The sequence below is a fragment of the Toxotes jaculatrix genome, chromosome 1 (assembly GCF_017976425.1).
Source record: "Toxotes jaculatrix isolate fToxJac2 chromosome 1, fToxJac2.pri, whole genome shotgun sequence".
Lineage (NCBI taxonomy): Eukaryota > Metazoa > Chordata > Actinopteri > Toxotidae > Toxotes > Toxotes jaculatrix.
This window is the reverse complement of record NC_054394.1, coordinates 3,303,725-3,330,214: the sequence shown is the minus strand read 5'-3', so window position 1 is coordinate 3,330,214 and position 26,490 is coordinate 3,303,725. Positions and strand designations below refer to the sequence as shown.

The 26,490-nt window shown below is 40.4% G+C and overlaps 1 protein-coding gene across 1 annotated transcript; it reads left to right on the top strand.

The window, feature by feature from the left end:
- The first annotated feature begins 858 nt into the window (after nucleotides 1-858).
- LOC121181074 (CD81 antigen-like) lies at nucleotides 859-26,490 on the top strand. Its single transcript, XM_041036867.1, has 8 exons — nucleotides 859-1,038; nucleotides 10,941-11,055; nucleotides 20,105-20,202; nucleotides 20,727-20,801; nucleotides 21,084-21,203; nucleotides 22,269-22,367; nucleotides 23,349-23,432; nucleotides 24,613-26,490. The coding sequence occupies exons 1-8, from the start codon at nucleotides 973-975 to the stop codon at nucleotides 24,673-24,675; spliced, it is 720 nt and encodes a 239-aa protein (XP_040892801.1). The 5' UTR covers nucleotides 859-972; the 3' UTR covers nucleotides 24,676-26,490.

Below are 26,490 nucleotides of genomic sequence, written 5' to 3'. Positions count from 1 at the left end.
TAACTTATAACTGCTCCTACTTTTTGGCCTATACAGTAAATGTCCTCTTTTTTTGCATGGAATATGACATTCCTCTAAAATGTCACCTTTGGCTTGCACACAATGTAGTCTGCACAATGGTGTTTCACTACAGAGGAAGGATAATACTGGTAATAATAATAATAATAATAATAATAATACAAAAATGTTGTGCTTGTACCTGTGGAGTGTATAATACACAACCACCTCTGTGGTACATTGATTATTACAGATTCTGCAGTGTGATACAGCATTACAGAACATGTGGTTAGGTATAGGCTATGCATTTCCCCCCTTGTGGTTCTGCTGAGTGCAGATTAGTATATGTCATGTAAAAGCAATCTCAAGTTAAAACAGACATGAAGTGGACTATTATCAGAGCGAAATTAAGTAAATGAATCAAGTTATAGATCATCAAATTTTAGGCTAGTATCAAATGTGACGAATGCAACCACAGTTTCACACATATGGCAGATATGGGGCAGATACAGGTAATCTGTGGTTTATATTCTCATAGCCAGCAATGTGTGGTGTATCTGATGGTGTGTTACAACACACTCTAAGACACAGCAGTGCAAACCTGTGGCGTACCTCTGCTACATTACCACCAGGCCTGTGATCTATTACCACAGCACTTGGTACTGGTCTGGTACTGCATGTCATAGCACAGGAATACGACTGGAACATTTTCCAGTATTACAAGAAACGTCTGAGCAGGTTCTGGGCTCTGATTGGCCCGCTGCTGGTCAGTCAAATCCGGCGACACTGAGTGGTTAATGGCGGGGATGCTCACACCGTCAGGGAGGGAGGGAGGAGTTGGGTGTTGCCTCGGTCTCTGAGCTGAAATAATCAGGACTCCCATTTGAGACTCAGTCCGTCATACGTCCTGAGACCCGGTCTGCCGTCGCCACCGTCTTGTGAACTCTGTGCTGTGTACATCTCGTCTGAAGGACCATGGGAGTCGAAGGTTGCACCAAATGCATCAAGTACATGCTTTTCTTCTTCAACTTCATCTTCTGGGTGAGCAGCCGTGTTTATTTTCTCAGTGTGTGTGTGTGTTCAGGTCGGTGCCGCCTCCTCTTTGTCGTTAGCGGTTTATGTCTGTTAAAGCTGCCGAGCCCTCGGTGGATGAACGGTGCCGGTGGAGCCAACATTAACGGTACATCTCTGTGATTTAGAGCCGCCAGCGTTATGTTTACTGAACAACCGTGTTACAGCCTTTTCGCCACTAGGGGAGACCATGGCGAAATTGGGAAACCAAATAAAGTGCTACAAAGGCGTGTGTTAACTACACACATGTAACTACAGCACAATTCACCAGGTGGTGAATGTTATAGTTTCTATTACAGCAGGTAGAGGTATTTTATGCTCAGTCAGCATGAAACGAAAGGGGAAATAACGCCTGCAGCCCTACAATGGGGCTAAAGTCCAGTCCATTTTGAGTTAGTAGGGGCATAAAACACGCGGGTCAGCACTTATGAATCAGATTTTTAAATTTGTTTTTTGAGTTTGTTGGTCTGCTGTTCAAAGGTTTGGAGAGAAAGGCTTTGTATGGATTAAATCCTCCACCCAATTTGTGTGTGTGTGTGTGTGTGTGTGTGTGTAAGGGGGACTCATGGTGGTTTTCCTTCGGTGAGTCAAGGCCCAGTGTTGGGTGATGGATCATGGAAACATTTGTGGGTGTTTAGTTTTTACTCCTCTTACATAAGAGCTGCTGTTTTTTCTCTTCACTTTAACTCTTCACCAATTTCCATTCACTTTGGTGCTGTTCTTTCTTTCCCTGGTTTGTTAAAATTCAGCAGTTACAGCTTTAATCAAGAGGTGGGACTCTATTTTCTTATATGTTGAAAAGGAAAAAACCACCAGCACATTGTCTGGGGCTGAGTGTAAAGCAGCCTGATTGGCTTATCGAACTTCTGTCAGGAGTCCGGTTCAAAACCGAGAAGAAAACAAGCTTAAGTGGGGATTCAGACCACATGCTGTTGTTCTCGAGGCAATAAAATATGATCCACAAGTAGGAGGAAAAGATCAATGAATTTAAAGGCTCACTGATGCCAGAAGACTTCACAGTGGTCTATAATGGTCTGACACAGGACTTAACAACTCCGGAGAGTTATCACTGCAGCAGCTATTTTATTTTTCGTTGCCATGATTGTGAAGTAGTCATTAGCAATACAACTTTCAAGTTACAAAGTAATACACCAGGAATATATGCCTGCATGTATCTGATTGGCCATTGCTCCACGATACCGGGTGACGGTGCATTGCGCTGCGGTCAAAGTTGAGCCTCGATCAAATATCTAACCAGTTTTTTATGATAATTTTATAATGTATAAAACTAAGGACTGCCAGAGGTGGCCATGATGGCAGATTGTGGTTTTATGTGTTTGTAAAAATAGTAAATGGTAACCGAATTTGTTTGGGTGTGGCTATTCAGAATGTGTTAATGCAATACTTCCTCATGCACATAGTGAGTGCAGTGTGAATGAATGAAATATGTAAATGACTACATTACATAGTAGGGTCAAAAGATGTATTTTAATAAAAGTTGATAAATCAGGTTCAAGGCAAAATAACTTAACACCCAGCGAGCTAGTTGTGAGCTAGCTGTAAGCACGCCTGTCAGGATTATTACACTATCGACTTATCGTACATGGTACATATCGTGCATATATGGGCATGATCTCGATCATTTTTGCTGACCTTGATATTGCCGGTTGAATTTACACGCGTGTTTGTTTACATCAGAATGTCACCTACATTTTAGGCAACATGGTTCCAGAGCAAACAGCAGGGTTTTCACTTTGCTCTGAAGCCAGATGAAAAGATGATTTTGTTCTGTTACCTCTGGTCATGTTTCTGGTCTTGTTTTTTCTATTATTATTCATGTTTTATTTATTTAGGATATTTCAATTCTGTCCTCTTTTCTGGTGTTAAGAGTTTCGCTGTGGGCGGGGCTCGGGCAACTCCTCCACACACACGCACACACACACACACACACACACACACACACACACACACACACACACACACACACACACACACACTGGCAGCCAAAGTGACCAATCATGACAATGACTTTTTACTTGTGTTGCCAACAGCAACTGGAAATTGAGAGCCAAAACCAGACATGAATCAAATGAAAAAAGAGGGGGACCACATAAGCCAAGGTCAGTAAGTGGCTCTGAGGCTCTAGCTCTGAAGACAAATCACAGCTGAGGCTGATGGGAATGTTATTAGCTTTGCAAGTATTTGGTTATAAACAAAAGCACTGGACAAATGAAAATTTTGAGCTAACGATTCTAGATGGAAACTTCACCGAAGAGATGACAGTTAATGCTGAAGGGGACGATGACTGTACCTAATGTCCCTGCACTCCATCCAGTAGTAAATTTAGGGGGATTACCAACGTCAGTAGGATCGTGGGTCAGTGTAGAAATATCTTCATCAGCAAAAAGGACTGGAAAGTGTTACTGTTATCATATTGCTAATGAGAGATTTGTGTTGCTTTGTCCTGGTGTTTCCATAGAAACACGTGTAACATTTGCTGCGTCATTGTGAGTCAGACACCTGTAGGCACCGTGGAAAGTACCTTAAAGTATTATTGACTCATCATTGTTTGCTCAATGTCTTTCTGTTTGTCTCTAGTTTATGCATTTTTAATACCTCCACTTTTGCACAGCTCTTGCAGATTATTAAACATTATTTAATCACATTGTTTTGTATCTACATGAAATTTTTCTTATAAAAAAGTTGTTAATACTATGAATGAATACAATAGTAAATACAAACAGATTTAAGACTGTATTTAGAAACAACATCCAGTATTGTAGGCCACATTAGAATATTAATTATTGATCTATAATGTATTCTAGGCTACATTATGATAGATAAACAAATGCTTATTAGAACTATATATTTTTTTTTAATGTATTATAAACTTGAGTTTATAATGTTATCCACACTTCTAGCCCACAGTATTCGCTCCACAGGAAATGCTGTTACTCCTGATGGTGGTCCACCCATGATAGCCATTATCAGTGATGAATGGCAGCTAAAGTGCTGGTGTTAGAAAGTGAGCAATAGGCTCTTTATTCCCCACCACTGCACTTTCCTTCAGCCTAACTGTTCAGGGAGCACAGAGTTAATAATAAAGCTACAGTACCAACACTAACATAGATAGTGAAGGAGAAACCACCCGGGAATCATTAGACCTCAGTCCACCCAGTCTTGTATTAGGCCACACAGTGTCCGGTCCCCTCCGGCTCCTTGAAGAAAAATGGTTGTCAGAGTTGCCCAGGGCCAAACGTAATGTGCTGGATGATGTCAGCTCTTTCTGAGGGCGTCCCCATTAAGTGTCAGTTATCTCAAGAAAACCTGGCACAGACTCAGTCCTAACTGAAGAGCCATTACGACAGAAAGTCAAAATTGTTCAACCAGGCAAAAATGTTTTAGTGCAGCTTCTGTTACCTGGATCCAGCCTACAAGCCTAGTTTTCCGTGCTTGGATGAAAAATCAAACATCGGCTTTCGTCCCACCCCATCATTTTCTCCGTGCTGTCTGAGGTGCACAACACCCCCCGCCATATTCCACCAAAATCCTGTGCCTCGTGCACTACATGCCAGCTGTTAGCAGGCAAAGAATTTCACAATCGTCAGCTAAACTATGACACAACTGAAAAGGAAGTTCTCCACCTGCTGTGTATTTTGGGTCAAGTTCACAACCTGTAAAAGTTTTTTTACCAACCACAGTGCTTTTAGTGTTCCTCTTTCAGATGCGTCAATCATGAATCACACACGCTCTTGTCACAGACCACACCTTACATTGGTAAGTCTTACATTGGTAATGTACGTTATGGTTTGAGCGTTCATTATTATTTACCTCCGCAGAAAGGTTAGGAAATGAGTTTTTATCAGAATTCTGTCAAAATCCAAAGTTTGAAAAAGTATAAGAAGTCTTGACTGCTATTCTAAGAAGATCTGATCATTCTCAGCTACTAGAATATCAAGATGTGGATAAAGCCTAAGATATTTTGAAAACATATATTTCTAATAGAAACTGTCACAGAGGTTGCAGATGTGGAAAATTGTGGTGTACTAAAGGAAATAAGGTTGAGAAATGTAAGTTATGCTAAATTTCAACAGAATATTACGAAACGTAGGAGAGATCCAAGAAAATTGTTGAAATCCCTGAAAGAGCTGGGGTGTTGTTGTGAAGTGAAAGTCAACTCAAACAGTATTTTAGTAGATATCAATGGGGACATCGCAAATAACCAGTTAGCATTACCTGAATTCTTACTTTACATCGGTTTATGAAAGTCCTCAGCACTCAGGAAGATACAGTGAAAGGCACATTGAGAATTTTTTCTCTAAAGCTGGAATCAAAGCAGCATATAGACTAGTAGTTTAACCCAGTAGTAGTTTAAATTCATGGGCGCTGTATCAAACACAAATGCTGAACAGGCCCATTTGATTCTGATTTTGTATCAGGATGGTAAGCGGAGAAGATCTGAGTGACTCTGAGAGAGGGTTCACTGTTGGAGCACAGATTACAGGAGCTTCAGTCACAGAGACTGTTCAGCTGGATACTGTTTCAACAGGAACTGTGACTAAAGTGACGTCTGCATTTAGACCTATGGGACAGACGTCAGTAAATAGGGTCAGAGACTGTGGTCGACAGCTCACTGATGACTGTGATGCTCGTGCATCAGAGTGATGTGTGAGGACAAACAGCAGAGCACGAGGACATGATCAGACTGTCAGTCCATCAGCAGTTACATACAGAGGGATGTTATAGTAGAGCTGCAGAGCATAAAGCCAACCTTACAAAGATGAATGCACATTTGAGAGTTCAGTGGTGTAAAAACACAGGCACTGGTCCACAGAGATGTGGAAAACAGGGATATGAGTCATCTTTTGCCATAAGTAGGCGGGTGCATGAGTGACTTACAACAAGAGAATGGTACAGGCCTGAAAGCTTGACTTGTACAGTCCAGTGGCTTTGTTTTGCTGTAAATTATTGGAATCATATGTGATGACCTTCACAGTCACCAGATCTAAATCCAGTTGAAAGCCTATGGGAGATTTTGGACCAACCTGTCTGACAGTTCTCTCCACCACCAGCATCAAAACACCAAATGAGGGAGTATCTTTAGAAAGAATGGTGTTCATCACTCAGTAGAGTCCAGAGACTTGTAGAATCAACGGCAAGATGCATTGAACACCTTAGGCACTTTATGTTGGTTTCTCCTTTAATTTGTCACCCATCTGTACTCCCAGAGACAATGTGACACTAATTTTCAGTAACTGCCTCATTATAAAAGGCTAATAAAGAAACCAAGGATAGCTTATTTTAGCAACTATGCAAAAATAACTACAATACACTGATGTAGGTTTGTCAGTTTCTACCAACATCTTGTTTACTGTATAACGTTCTCAAACACAAAGATGAGGCAAAATCTTAGACCAGAGTCTTAATTATATATTGATCTGACAAATGCAAAATACAATTGATTGAATTTATTTTTGTTTTTCTGTTTTTTTTTCATATGGTTAAGCTGATAAGCATTACACAGACTGAGTGTCTCAGTACAGCTCTTCAGAATGTGAGTGTTGAATGGCTATCTGATACCACATTATCCCTCCATCTTGGAATGACTGAAGCTATTCTGTTTTTATCTGAATGAGCACTTAAACCAACCCACAAGTCTATAGTGAAAGTGGGGGATATGAATTACCAGTAAAAACTGTAATTCCGTATTTGTGATGTGAATTTGATCAATATCTATCACATGAATCAGTGATTTTAAGAGTTCTTTTTAAGGTCAACTAAAGGATTAAGGCATGATTGTAATTGGTGGTATGTATGTCTTTGTCCTGTCCAAATATAGTAATGTTTATCTCTATGAAAAATAATGTGCGTTCAGTTAAATAAGCTACAGCTGGTTCTTCAGTGCATCAGATACATATTTACTCAACATTTAGGAGAGAGTAAGTATTGGAATAAACAGTATTAAAGGACTTGGATCAGGACAGGGACAAAAAAAAAATGTGATCAAGACACCCCTAGGAAGTACTTATATTTTTAATTTGGATTCCATTGGTGTGCATTGCTTTTTGACCCTATTTTGGAAAGCTTTGCTGTCACAGAATAAAATTCCAGTCAGGTGTAATGGTGAAAATTAAAGAGGAAGATAATGTCCTATAGGGTGTTGGTAATACCGCTGAAAAGTGACTTTAATGTGATTGCTAGTGCATTACAGCATCCCTCTGGCTCCTCCTTTGTTTTTAACACATTAGCCCTTTTAGTTTTATTGGTTGCTCTAAAGAGCTTTGTGAAAGGATCTGTCAGAGCTGACAAGTTCAGTCCATCTGATGCTTTGACTGGGATGTGCAGTTACTGAGCAGACAGCCTGGCTCTTTAAAAAGGAGACCTCCTGTTTCTATAAATCACACTGGACACTGAGAGGGTTAAGAGGCTGTGGGGGTTGGGTGGGGGAGAGGGAAGCCTCTGTGTGGTGTTATAGGAGTTTTATGGGAACTGCAGACGACACCCACCCCCCACTCCCTCTCCTCTAGCATGCCCAGCATTCTACAACCCCCTGTAGTCTGGGCTGTAGGCAGAAATAGACTCTGGAGTGAAAGCTGTGAGGGAAACTTGGGCCCTGCTGATCTCACATTAGGTGGTACTTGAAGCAACTGCAGTGTTTCACTCTCATTTCTGTGTAGCACTTCCGTCTTGAACTCAGGACTCAGTCAGAGCTCTTAGAACTCTTTTCCTGTCCTACAACATATTGAGACTTCTTTAATATTGTCTTTAATCTTGGGTTTTCCTCAGAAGTAGCTTGATACATCTGCACTGTCATCCACAAGTAGGTACACTCTCCTTACAGACAGCAGAGTGTAGCAGACATGATGGTACTGGCCCATGTGTTTAGACATTTTTCTTGGTGTGGAATGAGCAAAACATGGTTAATGTTTTTGACATCTGAGGCCAAAAATCTTATCAGTCACTGGAAATGACGCAGGTGGTTTATCGGTTGTGCTGTTGGATGTCAGCCCTTATGTAAACTGATGAGCTACCTACCTGAGTCCCAGTGTATTTTATCAGTGTGGCGTCTTCCCATCTCTCAGTTTGAATTTTCTGATAAGAGGCACGATTAGAAAATCTGTGAGGGAACCTTAATATCATGATAACATGGTATTAGTGCTGTTCTTATTTTAATAAATAGAACCCGATGGTCAACAAACTTTATCCTTATTAACTTTATTTTATAGAATCACAAAAGTGTACATTATCCTGCCACCAAACTGTGACCACTTGCCATTTTTTACTTAAAAGTAATGTAGATGAAGAAATAGATTATCAAAAGGGTTGTCAGTGCTCCAGCTGGTAAACTACTCCCACCAAATTTCATTCGAATTTGAGTGATTCTCCTCTAAAGTTGGTTTGGACCAGTACAAGATCTGTGGTTGATCCTTTCCAAAAGTTGCCCAGGTACCTTGACTGTGTCTCAAAGGCCGTGTTATGGATTTGTGATTAACTAGTTTATTACTTTCTCTATAGAAACCAGTGGCTGGTGAATGTGTTTGCGAGCCACACCCCTTTAAGTGTCCTTAAATCTGTAACTAACTTGGAACCAGGGTTGCTTCTGAGCCAAGTTACATTTATTGCAATCATGAATTTCCATGATGCTCTGTCTGGGTTCTCCCTCTATTCGTCATTGGTACAAATGCTGTAAATCAAATCAAACCTTCATATGTTAAAGTGACTCATCTCAGTGGTAATTCATGTGGTAAGGTGGTGGGGAGGTCACTTCAAGTCAGTAAATACGTACTAAATATAAAGTACGTATTTACTGAATAAGTACTCAGTAGTACTGCTGCGTATGTGTGTGTGTGTCTGTTGAATTTCTGCACTCTCGCCGGTTATGGTGTTGATCTGGTTGCTAGGCAGCAGCTGGCCTTAGCTCTGGAATGGACCTCAGTGAGAGAGGAGGAGGAGGAGGAGGAGGATGGGGAAGGAGTGGGACAGCTGAGCCTGTTTTGGTTCAAACCTTTTCATAGAAACGAGTGTTAGCTGGTTTAATTTAGATACTTCTCTTTGGCCATGTTCTGTATTTTGAATGTACTGAAGTATGAGATTTATAAAATATCCAAACGCATGAGGAGGAAGGATGTCTGTTGAGTCTGCCTGTGGTTTATTTGACTTCTGCTGTGTGCAGCGGTGCTTGTTCCTGTGTGACTGGTGCACTATACGCAAACTCCAGTTATATTTAGGATTTCTTTGTCCTGGGCCAAACAAAGGGGCTCAGGAAGACTTGTGTCTGTGTAAACCATGCCGAAGAACAGTATACAATTTCAGTTATACAATGTATAGGAAACTGGTTAGCAGATAAAGTAAGAATGCAACTGATCAAAGGGTCTCTCAGACGTTGGGTACTTTACCTGTAGCCTGTGTTATATACTCTAAAACTCCCTACTATACCACACTTCAATAGTGAAAGGACAAGTTGGGCGTTTGGGGAAATACCATCAGTTGCTTTCCCTCATAGAGTTAGCTGGAAAATTTTACTGAATTGTCAGTGTTTATTGGACTTAACCTTTTAGTAGCTGGGCTTCAAGTAATAGTTCTGCTTTTTGGGAGAGATGCTCATTCTCTTCCCTCTAAGGCTTCAATGAGAAGATGTCTCTGCGTCACTGGTCAATGTTTGTGTGTGCGCAAGTATGGAGCTAAAGCTAGGAGACTGGAAACGTGGAAAACAGCTAGCCTGGTTCTGACCAAAGTTTAAAAATACCTTCTCTTATCTGTACACAAACCAAAATGTAAAAATGGACAACAGTTTTTTCTGGCCCCATGCCCCACCACCACAAAGCACTATGAATTACCTTGTGTACAAATGGTGCTATATAAATAAACCTTGCCTTGCCTTGCCACCACCCGCAGTGTCGACAAAAAAAAGTCCTCATTGCTTCATGTCCTCTTCCTGCTCATCCTACTCATTCAGCAAATCTTCAATACAGAGAAAAGAGAAAACACAGAATATGCAGAGGAGTAATTTCCACGAAGGCCTGACAAGTTCTCATTGTCATCTAGAGAGGCAGAGTCTGTAGCAATCAGATAAACAGCCTCACCTCTGCCATTTTTCCCTCGAAATGAAAAACAAAGTTATTAAAGCTTAATGATTTTTTAAGTTTAAAAAAAAAGTTAGATCATTTGAGAAGTACGCTTAATCGCTTTTTTCTAGAGTGAGATGAGAAGAGTGATACTACTCCAGTGTCTGTTGGTTAAATATTAAGCCACAGCCAGCAGCCAGTTAACTTGGCACAAAGGCTGGTTTTACTCTTGGGTTTTTGTATGGATGAGAAAGCTGAGATTAACATGCTAATCTGTGAACTTTAGAGATGCTGATAGGCAGATTTTGTTTCTGTTTGTCAGAGACAGGCTCACTGTTTCCCTTGTTTTCTGTCTTTTTGCGAAGATAAGCAAGCCAGTTGCTGGCAATAGCTTTGTATTTAGTGTACAAACAGTGAGAATGGTATCAGTCTTTTTATCTAACTTCCTGCAAGAAAGTGAATGAGTGTATTCCCCTAAATGTTCCTTCAGTGGAATTTTTATTTTTCCATTTCAACAACGGGAGGTCTCTCAGCAGACTGCTCTGTACTGTCTGTAGTGTTAGAAGAAAAATGTAAATATAAAAATAGACAGCTTATAGTTTCCTGCTGTGACATTGTTGTGATGACATACATCATAAAACATCCTGGGGGAGTATCTGGCTCTGGACCTCACTGGAGATCATTCAGTGAGCACAGTTAATGTGAAAAATCACAAAACAGAGATATTAAAAAAAAAAACTAACAGTGTGAGACTATGTACTAAATGAAATGCACTGAAAGAATTAAATGTCGTGTTGTGTGTTGCAGCTTGCAGGAGGTGTAATCCTGGGTGTGGCCCTGTGGTTGAGACATGACCCTCAGACAAGCAACCTGCTGGACCTCCAGTTTGATGGAACCCAGGCCCCCAGCACCTTCTACATCAGTATGTATCTCATCTGTACTATCTCTACTGTATGTCTGTGGACACACTGTCTTATGGAAAACCTCTCACCAAACCCTGTGGACACAGTTCAGTTCAGTTGACATTGAATGTATCCTCACAGGATATCTGATCACCAAAACAGATCGTGCTTTTATGTCAAAGCCCAATGAACAGAATTTGAACAGGTTTACTTTTCACTATGTTCCTCAGTGGAACTTCTTCGATGAAAGCTACCTTAAATGAATGCAGGGAACCATTGCAAGTCAGTGCAACAGCATGGCAGCATCTTGAAACCAGAACTGTTGTATCAGTTCCTCCAACATTATTGAATACAGCACTGCAATGATGTGCTGCTATGACTGACTCTGAAGTGATATATGTAATGATAGGTCTACATTAACTATTAATGACGAATAAGTGAACTTATAAGTGGACTTCCTTCAGTCTATGAGGTCCTATTGATTAACAAGAATGTGATATTCATAATTAATAAGTTCAAGATAAAAGATTACAATTTAAAGTATAATAAATAGTTTAAATAGATGTCATAGTCAAATATTTACATGAAGAGTGATTTTTTTTTTTTATTATTATTTTTTTGGGACATTATTTAGGGATTTGATCATTTCCAAACTCTCACACACTGTCAAGGGTTACACTGACTCAAGATGACTTCAGAAGGAACTGACCAGGGTGAGGTTTTGAAACGAGGCCTGTGGTCAGCCTTTCTCACCCCGAATGGCTTTCTGCCATTTTGCAGCACATCAACTTCCAGCAACCTGCCTGCTGGTGGAGTTTGACTGGATTGCCAGTTGCACAAACAAGACTGATCTTTTATTTAGCTCCATGTAGAATAAAAAGATTTTCAGAATCACGTTTCTTCATTATCTATATATACAGTATATATAGGATAGGCATGTAATTGTTGTAGTGTAGTATTTGGTGTAACTGTAAATATCAAACTGAAAAATCCTCACTGATTATATATTTATCTCATTAGGTAGTAGGACGGTGTTTCAGTTATTTATAAAGAAAATCAAAGATGACTGCAGAAACAGCAAAACTTTGTGTTGCAGGTTACTAGGCAATACACAAACATGGCACAAGACGTAAACATAACAGAGGAAACTCACATCCACAGCCCTCAGCACCCTTAGCTCAGCAAACTAAATAACAGATTATCAGTAAACTAAACATCAATACACAGATTCAATCAGCAACCCCACAGTAAACTCTGTGTGCACCAGTGCTGGACAACATATATGATTCTGAAACACTAAATTCAAATTCACAATTTTGAGTTTTCTGAAATAGAGAAATACCACAAATCCTCACATTTGAAAACATGTGGCGTCTTTGCCTCATGATTGATGTTAAGCGATTCGTCATGAATGTCCTCTTGATCTGCTCTACTGAACAGCATCAGGTCAGACATAGGATCGTTTCATGCACTCACACATACAGTACGACACAAGATGTACGGAGCTGAGGGATTATTAAACTGGTGTGAAATACATTACCATTAAGTGGGGCTTCCCGGCCTCGCCCAACTCACCAGCTACTTGTGACCAGGTCTAACAGAGGACACACAGCTCGTCATATGACTCTATAAAAAGCTTGCACTCCCACATTAAGTTAGCTGCTGTCTTCTCTCCAACTCTACAAAACGAGCACCAACATCCACATTACCCCTGTGAGTGTGATTCACGAACAACCTGAGTCATCGGCCTTGTGAGGAAGAAGAGGGAGAAAGGAGAGGAAAGGGAAGATGGTAGGAAAATGCAGAATAAAAGAGTGAAAGGGTCTCCTACTGCTACAGAAGAAAATGAGAGGGTGTTTGGATCATTGTTTTTGTGGTCCTCTGAGGCAGCATAGCTGAGTTCCATAAAAAGAGAGAGGAACTACTTAGGGGCTTTCTCTCAAACAGCCTCAATGATTCCATCCTACCCATTACATAAAGCCTCCCTCTCATTCCCAAGGAGGGGAGAAAAAGCCTTGTTGGTACAGGAAAAAATTCCTCACTAGCCCCCTCCTCTCCTCCTCCTCCTCCTCCTCCTCCTCCCGACCCCACCCCTCTTCCTCCCTCCTCTTTGAAAGTTTTCCTCTCCTTCACTCCTCTCGGTTTCTTTCCACTGTCGCTCCCCATTACTTCCCCATCTGGTTGTGGTTAGTGTTCGAGTCATGCTGTCTCACTTCTCCTTATTTTTTCCTTAGTCCTTCCCTCCCTCCCTCCCTCCGTCCCTCCCTCTATCTCTGTCTGCCCTTTTTTTTTCCTCCCCTCCCCTCTCGTCTTCATCTCCTGCTGCCAGGAACTTTTCAATATGAAGCACTGCATCTGCTTCTCTCCTTTCTCTCGCCCCAACCCGCTCACAGACACAATTACCCAATGGCGACCAGCCTCTTGCTTTTGTACAGAATTAAACATACATACGCTTTTTACTACCCTGAATATCACTGACGTCTGTTCTCTAAACCATTCCAGCTTAAAAAAAATAACAGAAATTCACTGATCTGCAGCTGAATAATCAGTTCAAAGTGTGCTCATGTTTTGTTTTTTTTGTAAAACCTTAGTTCCTGAGCTGTAAATGAAGTTTGATACATGTTCATAAAACTTGATGCTTCTTGTTAAGTGATATTGCTTTCCAGTTGCATCAGTTTTCTCAGTAGAAAAGGAGTTGAAAAGTCAGTTCCGTTTTAAGGTTACATAATCATTACAGCTTTTGTGACATAGTTAGCAGCTGTCATGAGGATGGTGGCTGGGACTAAGAGGATACTAATCTTGATCCTGGTGAGAAATGCTTCAGTCTTTATCAGAGAACAGGCCTGTGACTCTCAGTTTTGTGTAGGAAGACACACCAAGCCTCACTCATGTCACTTTCTTCAGACGTGAATAGAAGATTTTGGGGGATTCATTCCAATATAATGTATGCTGCTCACACTAATAAGCTCTGAATGTTTCCTAAAGGAAAATGACAGTTTATTACATGTTGAGGTCTGTTTTTGTATCTGTTCTTTCAATTATGATGAAACTGTACTCAGCTAAATAATTAGTCAGTTCATCTCTGAACGCAGCAGCTTCACCAAACAAAAGTTCAATGGGTAAAGAAACACGAGCAGTCAGATAATCAGTCCGATCTGAAAGAAACCTTCAGGGTTGTCACGCATAACTGGAAGAGAAAACAGGCAAATGATAAAACTGCCTTCTGTCTGCAGTCACAGTTTACTTTGGCTGTCGCTATTTATTCAGAATGTTTGATCTGTAATCATTCATTCAAATGAAAACTGATCAGTGTACAGAATAAGAGCACGACTATTCTTAGATTTAGTCTTAGTCTCAGTTTTATATTTCTCCAACTGATCGTAGGCTAAAAGAAAATCTAAAACATAAATAACACACAAAATGACTGGTTATATGATCAGGAATGTAGATTTGTGGAGATGGTGTCTGGTCTGATCTTATGAATTTAATCAGTACATGCAGACATGGGAGGGAGGAAAGAAAGGAAGGAAGGAAGGAAGTAAACTCTTGCGATATCAGTCAATCAGTTATCTTAATTTTCTGTTTTACAACACAAACTCCAAGTATCCAGGAGAAAGAAAACTTTAGACCATCAGAAGTGCCAGTGTTGTATTAGGCTGTGTTATAGTCATAACAGTAAGTGTTTAAAATAGGCTGAACACAATTTAAATAGATTTATAAAGTACTTTAGTATTTTGTACCTGAATTGCTTCTCCTCAGACAATAAGTTACTGCTCACCCACTTTTTCTTTCGACAGCTTCATATTTGGAGCATGAATCATGATGACACAAAACCATCTGAGATCAAATCTGTGGAAAAAAACAAAAACAAGTTAATATCACTGATGAAAGTAAATAAAAGCCAGGCTGTGCACTGACTTTATGACATGCATCTTCTTTACAGTTACATCTATATGTGTATAAATGGTGCGGTCCAAAAGTCTGAAACCACGTTGAAAATCTCTAATATTTTAACATAAACCTGGAAATAATCAGGAAGTTTGAGGATTCAGAAACATTTAAAAATACAAATACAATATGTGTCCTGTAAAATAAGGAAGAATCTTCACTATTATCTATAGCTTCATCAGCAATCCAATTTAAGAAAATTCCAACTTAACTCCTTTGTACAGGTCAGATTTCCTTAGGTTGTATCCCTTTCACTGAAGCATGTGCTCAGACAACACTCAGGTGGATAAACTGTTATAAATAAGGCTGTGCCTCAGGTTTCCAGCACATCACTGCTCAATGGCATTATGATAATGGAAAACATGGCATCAGAAATGAATGTGTCAAAAGTCAAATAGTTAACTGGATCAGCTGTTTCCAAAGAACGGTCAGGCAGACCAAAAGTGACCACACCATCAGAAAGTCAATATATCAAACTTATTTCCCTGAGGGATAGAAGAGCAACTTCACCATAGATACAGAATTTGCTAAATAAAGAACTCAAGACTCTAATCAGCAAAAATAGAAGGCTGCTTTGTAGAGGTCCCTGAGGACGCATTTCTAAACGCTTGGGGTGGGCAAAGAAATACCAGCATTCCACAGTGGATGACTGGAAAAAGTCCTATCTACTCATGTTTGAGATCCAGTAACAGAGGGCCATCCTTCTGGCAGTAACAGAAGGATGGGAGAGAATCACACCTCAGTCTGTCAAACCCAAAGTGAATGCTGGTGGGAATATTCAGGTCTGTGAGTGTAATGACTGCTCAGGAGTTGTACACATGGAACTGAATTGACTGCACTCTGACCAATGAGAAGCACCACATTGCATTACATGTACATTTTTCACTCAGATTGTTGATCTGATGTCATTTCTAATGAATAAATTAGTATTACATTATTTTGACTACTGGTCTCAGACTAATTGACTCCACTGTATATCTGATCTAACTGCGTGAAATGTTTCCATACAATAAGACACACTTTGTGATTGTGATTTATTTTAATGTCACCCAAATGAGGCCATTCAAAACCTTTGTAAATGCCTCCTTCCTCTGTAAACATGCGAAGGTAAGGACTTCTTAATATGCCCACCCGAAATCCCATACTGCATCATGCCAGACAACCTACCTGTGAGTGGTAGTGATTATGGAAATATGGGTAACTTGTGTAGAGTAACAGAAAATCACTTATTTGGTTTTAATATTGTATAATTAATATATTTAGAATTCATTTACATATGAGTACATGTAAGCTGTACTATTTATAAGTTGCAGTGATGTCTGGGTTTAGGCACCAGCTGAATACTCAGCATCAATATGTACTTGTGATGCTAAGACTAGGGATCAGGCCAGGACCCAAAAGCAATAACCCCCAAGACAGGCTAGTAGTAACTTAAAGTCTCTTAATGAACCAAAAATCACTGGAGGTGTCCAGGGCCAGGGAACAAAACTCAACCAAAAATCATCCATGCAGGAGAAAAATACTTAGAGACCAAACCAAACAAAAATACAGAACGTTCTTACTTGCAAACAGAGGAAACCAAGATAAGTCCATGAGGTGGGGAAAAAAAATGCAAGGCACAGGTACGGGAACAATCACGGGGAAGACACACACTCAGGCAAGGAGACAGACTCAGGCATGGAACACAGACGAACCAACAAGAACACAGGCAAATAACGAGACTTAAATACACCAGGCAATGGGCAACAGGTGGAACCAATTAGGGCGGGGCAGACAATCACAAAAGGAGGGAAACAAGACAAAGACAGGAAGTAGAACAAGACAAGATACACAAGGGCCATGATTTCAAAATAAAACAGGAACAGTGAACAAAACAAACTGAACAAGAATCTGAAAAGGTCCAAATGTCCACAAAAGAGATCCAAACAAAACAAAAGAGTTCAAAGAACAGCCCCCTTAGGGGCTAGTCATGACACTACTTTATTTCTTTTGTCCACTAGGCTTTGATTCTAATTGTGTAGAAAGGATAATTGAAAGAACATAGTATTTATTTTTGCCCTAAACAGAATACTCTGTTTGCCTTCAGTCTGCCCATCTTCCCTCTTTCTCTCAATGTCCCTCCCCAGTCTTTCAGTGTCCTCCATGAAATGTCATTGTAAAAAGTCTTTTCCACTACATTCATCCCAAACTTTAGTCAGAATGTCCTTACATGGCTGGACTGCAGTATAATAATAAACCAACAATGTATAACAGGGAACAGGAAGAAGTAGAAAGGAAGGCTTTGCTTTATAATAAACAATAGTCGGATGACTTCAACAAAGCAGCTAAACACATCTGGAATGGATCTGGTACATTGTTAGATTAGCTTCATCATCTTACGGAAATTCCACCTGTACTATATGTCATTTACAGCAGTGAACAGACAAACACAACTGGCTGAATTTCAAGAACATAGCTGGAAGTAATTACTTTACAGTATGTGTGTGGCCATTATAAAAGACAAACAATTTTTTTTAAATTTCTAAATACAAAAATACAATGATGGATTTTGATTATATAATTAAATTGTAAGCATGTGACCAAAGTTCCATACTTCAGTCACAATATTTATGATCCATCTCTACAGTGTCGTGATTTTTATCCATGCTAGCAGCACTTTACGGCCACTAGCAGGTTAAAGCTTTCAAGAGTTTTTTTTTTTTCAGTTGTCCATATCACACACGTCTGACGGCCACTACCCTCCTATCCTGGTCAGTCCAACTGTCTACACACCTAACATTTCACTCACTGTGTATGCCTATTAAGATGGAGTGTATTTTTCTTACGTTTTATGCACATTACTTTTGTGATTCTGTTTTGAGCTCTGTTTTCAGACAGCACACTGATACCTTAAAGAGCAAGAAAGATTAAAATCTTACACTAATAGTAATTTACAGCAAAGTTCAGGAACCATTTCGATATGATAGCACATCATGCGGTCTGTATAGTTGTAGCCCTGAAATGTGAGACGATACTGACACGTCTTATGGAAATGCTGTAACGCTGAGTTTCATGTTCCATCAGCTCCTCTTCAGAATGAACGAGGGAGAGTCAGAGGGCCTGATGAATGGAAGCAGGGTGGATCCATGAGAAAATTAAATCAAGACAGACAGGAGAAGAAATTTAAGTAAATGGAATTATTGAGAGCATAATTTCAAATGAGCAAATGTATAACACGGAAAGGACTGATGGGTGGTGGTGTAGCAAGAGAGGGAGAGATTGAGATTGCCAGACAGCATCGCAGGAGCACTGTGTCAGACTTAAGAGCCACAATACAAGAGCTTGAGGGAGCACTTGGTCAGTTGCCAAGATATCAATTTATAAATTAGCCTCAGTGTGTGTGTGTGTGTGTGTGTGTGAGTGGCTCTGTGGCTAGAAAAGAGGTGGGGGATGAGGTATACGAGGTACAGGACCAGTTAGTGGTCCAGAATCAAATTATGTCTGAGCTGACAAGCAGGAGTAATGATGCAGAGACTGAACACCGAGAGCTGCAGCCTGATACAAGCACAGTGAGACCGTGGGGGAATGGCCTGCTGCTCACTGACATTATCTGTATCTGTGCTTCAGGGGGTTTTTTTTTCAGCATTTGTATGCAAAAAAAGGACGTAGCTGGATAAGACAGAGGTTTTATTATTTATGTGGCCCAAAACTGCTCAACATTAATTAACTAAAAAAACAGGAAGGACATAAATGAAATAAAGTGAAAATGAAAAGTCTGTTAATATGAAAATAAGAATGGTCAAATAAAATTTCAGAATAATGGGTTGAGTTTAATAATTTCTCTTATCATTTAACACCTTATTAGTTGTGGTTATTTATGTCATAATTAGTTGTTTATTTAATATTGAACACATTTGGGCTTCATAGTTTTTTTGTCTGTTACCTCATCTTGTTCAACTGTTACAGTAACAGGATGAAAAGCAGCTGCTGGAAATCACCATTTCAAATCCAAGAGCTCTTAAATACACTATTTCTTTTGCATTGTGGTCGTGTTTGCTCATTTTGTTTGTGGAAGCAACACTAATCGTCAGCTAATGCTAAGATCTGAGACTTTAGTCTACTCATGCATGTACCATCAGTTAGCGGTTGGCTTCTCAGCTGCGTCCACACTTTCAGCACAGACAGCACTGCCACTCACTTAAAACCACATTTAATAAATGACCACAACATTTTAGTCTCTGCTAGTGCATTTATGTTTACTGCAATGAAGTCTTGAGTAAAACAGCAGATTGGTCTTTAGAGAAAGAACAAAACAGAAGGGATTCATGAAATCAGTGTTTTTCTTACTTGCCCTTTGCAGTTACTATTGAACAGATTCAGAAAGACTTTGTATGAAATTCTTTATCTGTGCTTTGAATTTACATTCAAAACCACGGAACAGCTATAGTATAATCAAGCTTCTCCAGTCCTTTCTTTCCATTCAGCTTTGAAAAAAGAAAAACATGCAGCAGCTTGGGGGTTTTACAGCCACACACACCTCCTGAGATGAACAGAACTAAGAGCATGACGTAAAGCAGACAGACGACTGTTTCTGAAGGAACAGTTGAGCAAGCACGTCTTTCTTTCCATGCTGCACCCCCTCCATCCTCTATAAAGTCAGTCTGACGGTGTGACCCAGGAAACACAGGGAAGTCTCAGCAGATGCTGTGACATGAGTGTGTGTGTGTGAGGATGGACAGAAACAAGTGTGGGACCTGTTTTATGTCCTGGATGAAAAATAATGTGTTGAATTTGAATTTGAAACACAAAAAACAACTTCCTGTGAACATAACTGTAACATGACTCACTGTTCTTTACTGGCATAACAACAATGCTACGCCCCCTGTTGTCCATCTGATCTTACTGCATGCATGCAGTTATTAAAAAGGGCGGAGGAAACTTGCAAAGCTTCAAAGACACAATGGTTTTAAAACTTTCAGTGGTTTCCATTCTTGTTATAGCTACATAAATATGAGTATGCTGTCAAGTATGCTGAGTATCCCTGCAGCACCCCCTGCCAGCCCTCGTATTTCTACCTGTTAATGTGTGTGTGTCGCCATGGATACTAATCAGTCAATGTATACTGTCTGTCTTTCTGTTCAGGTGTCCACATCTTGATTGCTGTTGGGGCAGTGATGATGGTGGTCGGTTTCCTCGGGTGCTATGGTGCCATCCAGGAGTCCCAGTGTCTATTAGGAACTGTGAGTTACAATCACATTTAAAGGTTCCCTCTGGAGTTTTGGACCTCTAGTGGGTGATGAGTGGGTCCTGGTTTCTTTATCTCATGTACTCACATGAGGACACACTTGCATGAATGACTTGATACAAAGTCCTAACACTTGTGTCACACTGTTACTCCATGATGAACATGTGACGTTAAGGTGCCACAATTTGCTTCAGTGTGCAAACAAAAGACAGAAGGAAAAGCCTGCAAGCCAGTGAACATGGATGTAAACATTACTGGATTTTACTTACTTACTTACTTTAATACTCAGCTTTGCATTTGTTTTTATGAGGAATGAAATGCACTTGACACATTTGTTAGACCTCAGGGATACAGACGATGTGTTTTAGGGAGTAAGAGATAAGTTTTGTTTGTTTACGAGTGAAGTCTACAGAGCGCCCTTTAACCTCATAAAGCCTTATTTTGTCTTATGTAATCAAGTAAAACCTCTGTTAGCTAAGTCCTTAAATGGTTATCTGATGTTTCTATCTTCTCCTGCAGTTCTTCGTCTGCCTGGTCATCCTGTTCGCCTGTGAGGTTGCAGCTGGAATCTGGGGCTTCATGCACAAAGACACTGTAAGACTGCAAACGCACACTAGTATTTGAAACAGGCCTGCATCTTTTAGCTCAGTACAGCAAATACATAAGTAATCCTGAAACAACATGCCCGCATCAACACAACCGAATCAACGTGTTGCTGATCTTTTGTCCGAATGTCCTGTTACTTTTTCTTCAGAGTCATTTGATGATTGTTTCATGTGTTTCCTGTTTTGCTTTTCTCTGAGCAAGCACACAAACAATTTACTAACTCTTCAAACTGACTTTGAGCCCACCGAAAACTCGCTGTTCCTCTTTCAGGTGTCAAAGGAGATGATCAACTTCTATGACTCTGTATATGACAAGGCCATGACACAGAGCCTCACTGACCAGGACAAGAAAAAGGCTGCTGCATCTGTCCTCAAGGTCTTCCATGAGACGGTATGAGAGAATAAAGCATTTAAAATACAGTCCTTTTTTAATTTGATGTATTTTTCATACAATGAAAATATACATTTAGTACAGTAGTGGTATTAATGATAACCACACCCATGGTTCATTTCAAAACCATCGCCTCAGATCTTCCGGTCTATTTTGCACATCTAAAAATAAGTGGTAGAGACCCTGGTTGAATCATGTGAGAGCTGGGCTGGGACCCTTCAACAGAGCAGCAGGTGTGCAAGTGACCCAGATACATATGAGATGTAATACATAAACCTCACCACAAGGCAGAGCTGTGCTAAATACAGACACACTGTCGTGACATCAGTTGCACAGTCATGGTCTCGAGTTCGGTTCCAGTGTTTCAGCTAAAGCTCTGAAGTCAGGAGTCCGTCTTTTATAAGCTTTTCCCACATGGACAGATTCACTAAACCCCCGACACATGTTAAGTTCAGTCCATTCATTTCAATTTACTTTTTAATGTATAACACTAGTATAATATGTGACAGTAGATCAAATGGGGGTCACGCAAATATACAATCTCAACAATTTCATGAAAAATACAAACCATACTTCTCACTGATGGCAGAGAAATCTACAATATGAACTTCTGGAAATTAAAATGCCTGATGAGGTGTATACTCCACGACTGTAGTGGATGATGTGGAGACAGAGACACCCCTGATATGCTTATGTACCATGGTGAGCTTCTCACACAGGTTTGGAATTCCAATACTGTCAAGGCAAGAAATGAATAGAGCAGCCGATCAGTATGTAGAGTTCTCAGTGGTGATGGTGAAGAGCTGCCAGGTGGGAAGAGCTATTTATGGTGTCACTGGTTCCAGAAGTCAAAGTCCCATTCATTCATCCAGACAGTGTCAGGTGACTCACGGTTGGAGCACGTCCACAGTTTGGATGGACGTGAAACTCACCTGGTGGAGTCATCAGTACAAAAGACGAGCAACTGTGTTAGAAAATATCAGTTAAAAACTGTGAATCTTTTTGTATTAAAATGAGCTAAGAACACATTTACAGGATCATCATTGTGTTGTGTTTGTGTTTCAGCTGAGCTGCTGTGGTAAAGGCCAGGGGACCTTTTTCCTGACACAGATTACAGACACACTCGGCGTGACCGACCTCTGCCCCGCCAGCGGACAAAAAATTGTAAGTGTGATCATCCATCCCAGCAGTTTTCATTCAACAGCAGCTTGGCCAGACTAGGATTTTGGACATTTGTGTTGACATTTCATGTCAAACATTAAAGGTAAAACCAAAACCTTTACTCAGAAGGTTTGTACAACACCATGTCACCACAGTGTAATGTTCCTCAGCCTTTCTACTGGGAAACTTTGGACTTATATCATATGCAGAAGAGAGAAGGATGAAATATTTTGTCTGACAGTGCAGTGGTTCAGTGGCTACTGTTGCTTCACAGCAAGAAGTTTCTGGGTCCTTTCTAGGGTGGAGTTTGCGTGTTCTCCCTGTGTCTGTGGGACTTTAAATTGTCCATAGGGGTGAATGTGGGCGTGACGGTTAAGCTGTATATCTAATGGATGGATGGACAACAATAATAACAATAAGAATTCTGATCAATTCTAAACCTCACACTGCTTAAAAAATAGTAAACATAATAATACAGACCTTTCTGAGAGAGTTGCAGCACTTTTGGTACACAGAACGCTAATGAGTGACTATTATAGCTAGTTAGAGAGACACAGTTGATAAAATTAGCCAACAAAATGAATGGTCGTGGCCAGTAATGAGAAGCCTGCTTTTCCCTGCCCCCCCGGTTTGACATCAACAGCCCATTGTTTCAGAAATGACCGAGAATTATAAGTGGTAAATCTGCCCTCATTGTCATTATAAGCTGCAAATGTCCCGTGAGAGAACGGGGAAAGCTTGTCAGGCATAGCAACAGTAACTAATGGGGCAGGACTTTGCCAGCAGTCTATTGCAGACGTCAGCAGTTATGGTATTAACTCCTCCTTAGGTGATCACAGCCCCGAGTGACAAAGCAGCCAAACTGGTCACAGGAGTAACTGTGGAACAGTAAAATACAGAACCTCAGAATCAGCACACAGGACAATCAGGAGGTTCTTCCTGAAGCAGATATAAATGTATGTGTTTCTTGGTTTTTCTTTGCAGAACTGCCACACCAGGATCCAGGAATTGTTCTCAGATAAGATTTATCTGATTGGTATCGCCGCTCTGGTGGTTGCAGTGATTATGGTGAGAACACAAAGCTGCACCTCACAGACATCAAGACTTTCAATAACAGGGTGTATTTTGTCCTGGAATTTATCCAGAAGCACACAGAAGGTGCATACCATAACACCGCACACAATATATTGTGTTACATGTGAAATATGTTTCCTTTAGGCTCCACCATGTGGTAGAGTATTCATGGCACTGGGTGTGTCTGTGTTCACTGCATTTACTCAATGAGAAACATCGTCATATTTCTCTATAACACAGCTGAGTAGCTGTTATTCAGTTCTTTCTTTTCTTGGGCCACAAAACAAGAAAGTAATTTTACCGACACTACATTTTACAGAAAAAAAACATGGCAGTAACTGTTTGGCTTCTTAAACAGGAACAGACAGCTTAAATATGACTTTATTTACTGAGTAAATAAACAGGCTGCAGCTGCAGCCTGCTCTTCTGAAATGTGGCTCATAGCACCAGATGTAGAAAAGAACAGAGAGCTTGCTCACATCTGTACCTGTTCTTTCAATAACGTTTTTGAGTTCAGTCATAATTGTACCCTGTACTTTAATATTAACTTATCTTGTAAACAAACCACTGTGTTAGCTCAAAACTTCGACCTCTCTATCCTGTCAGTGGTACTCAGCCCCAAGCCAGCTGCTTCCTGCTAAAGGGGGTCACAAATATATAGTTTCATATTTTTAAAAGTCTTGATTATTTTCTAAAACAGTTTTGTCAAACGTAACTCAGAAGGGAGTGAATAGTGGATTTGGTAGGGACTAATTTCAGTGTCAGATTAATACACATCAATACACATAATTGGTGCTTTAGTGAGTGCAGCAGTGTCTGTGACAGGCAGTGTATGTGGGACTGAGTCAAAATAAACTAGTTTTACAGGAAATTACTGAGTCTTGTTCTATAAATAATTCCAATGTGTAACTTCCTCTAAAAGCACAAATTCAGTCATTTTCACAGCACTGCCTGCGTCCAGATGAAACAGACGAGCTGTAAAGGCTCGGTTAGTGGAGGTGTTAACGGGTGCATTTTTAAAAAACTTGCTGCCAGTCTTTATGCTAAGCGAAGCTAATCACCTTTCAACTCTTAACATTTAGAACGTGCAACTCCGTCGCTGCAGAATGAAAGTTTTTATAGTGAATGAGAAAATCTAATCGTCACTTCTGTTTTTTTTTGTCCGTCCTCTCAGATCTTTGAGATGATCTTCAGCATGGTGTTGTGCTGCGGGATCCGCAACAGTCCAGTGTACTAAAGCCACGGGGCTGCCAGCATACTTGCCAATGAAGGAAGGACGAGTGCAGTCTGTCTCATTCATTTTCTTTTCTTTTATAAGCAGGAAACGTCACATATATTGCTTGCTGGATTTAGTCAGCTCGTTGAGAAGACAACGTAAACCCTCCTCCATTGTGCATTTTAATTACACTGTCAAATGATTTTTTTGTTAGTCACAGATGCTGTTATGCATATTTGACCAGTACTATCCTAACCTGAAATGTATTATATCACACTGTCACACATGAATTACTTTCACCAGTCCTGGTGCTCTAATCCTCTAGGGATTCATTAGTTGTTTACTGCCTCCTTGCCTATGAACATGCCCTTATATTCTTGGTTTTATGGATGTTTTTTCACTGTTGTATGTATAAACTGTATATAAATATGTATATTAACAGTGCTTTATGACTGCATGAGCATGGATATTACAGTAAATTCCTCTCCTGTATTCTTCCTGCACCCCCCGCTCACTTGTCTTGCCCTGTACTGAACCAGGTGATGGTGTGTAAGAGCAGCACTAGTTAAGCACGCGTGTTGGTCTCACCACGCCACGCATAGAGGTGAACATGCACCGACACACTTCCCTGTCCTTCAGATCATTGTCTTGGTTCACATCCACATCAAAAGTAAAATGAGAGGATCAATACCACTCTCATTAGTCTTTAGGCTAATAAATGAAGCTGGAGCCAGCAGGTGATTAGCTTAGCTTAGCATAAAGACGGGAAGGAAGGGGAAGTGTGTGCTGGAAGCATTTTTCTCCAGGTGCAGTGACGTCTGGAGTCTTGTTACTATGTGTTTTCCAGACAATCAGTGGAAACTCACACCTGGACAAAAAAAAGGGAGTTCCAGCATGTCACGCCCCTTAACTGGAACTCATAATTAATACCAACCCAAGTCGTATTCAAATCTCACAGAATTACATTTGTGCGTTTCACAAATTGGTGATGCTTTTCAGGGCTGTTGTATTAAACTAGATGTTAGTGTTCATGCTTTTGTGTCTGCTGCCTTTGAATTTCCTTTCTGATAGTCTCAGACTAACTGCAGTGGTAATATTTGTAGTAGTAGAGGGCAGCGCAGCCACGTTGATGCCAATCAGTCTTACCCGCCTGCTGAAGTTCCACCTGGCAACTGAACGTGCTGATTGTTTAGTCGAGTGGGCTTTTTATTCCACCGCCAAGGCTTGAAAACATTTGGTCCTGAAGTCTGTTCCATCTGCCACTAACACATAACTGCACCGCAACGCATCATAAACACACACTCGCATAAAATCGTGTCATCTTGTGTAACCTTCCATATTATCACAGTGTTCGTCAACCAACTAAAACGTTGTCTTGTTAACATCTCATACCTAAACTGAGAAACAGTAAAAGTGTCTTGTAATATTTACAGCTCTGACGTACTAATGAAAATAATGAAGGCTGTAAAGAGACAATGTATGCCTTTTTTTCTCTTTGTATTGTGATATCTTTGTCTGGTACGTTGTCAAAGGAGTCTGAACAGAAAGGGTGGAAGATTTTGTGGCAGTGCAGACTGAGAGGACGTCCAACCCTCCATACATCAGATAGTTTCTCCCTAGAAGTCATTGAAAAAAATGATTGTATGGACCGGTTGGTCCAGTCTTCCCCACTGATGAGGGCACTAGCTGTGTTTCTCAGTACTGTCCATGTTGCTGCCTTTTAAATTTGGTATCTGACACTCAGGTCCCACTGCCACTTAAATCTCAACCTCTCTCTACTCTTGTAGACTTTGGTTTGCCCATATATAAAGGGATTAAATGTATTTTACAAATAAA

Bases quoted from the DNA above. Each gene is read 5' to 3' on its own strand.
- LOC121181074 (XM_041036867.1), top strand. From the start codon at position 973: ATGGGAGTCGAAGGTTGCACCAAATGCATCAAGTACATGCTTTTCTTC. The intron at 11,056-20,104 runs GTATGTATCTCA...CTTTCTGTTCAG, and splicing joins CCCCAGCACCTTCTACATCA to GTGTCCACATCTTGATTGCT. The intron at 20,802-21,083 runs GTAAGACTGCAA...TTCCTCTTTCAG, and splicing joins GCTTCATGCACAAAGACACT to GTGTCAAAGGAGATGATCAA.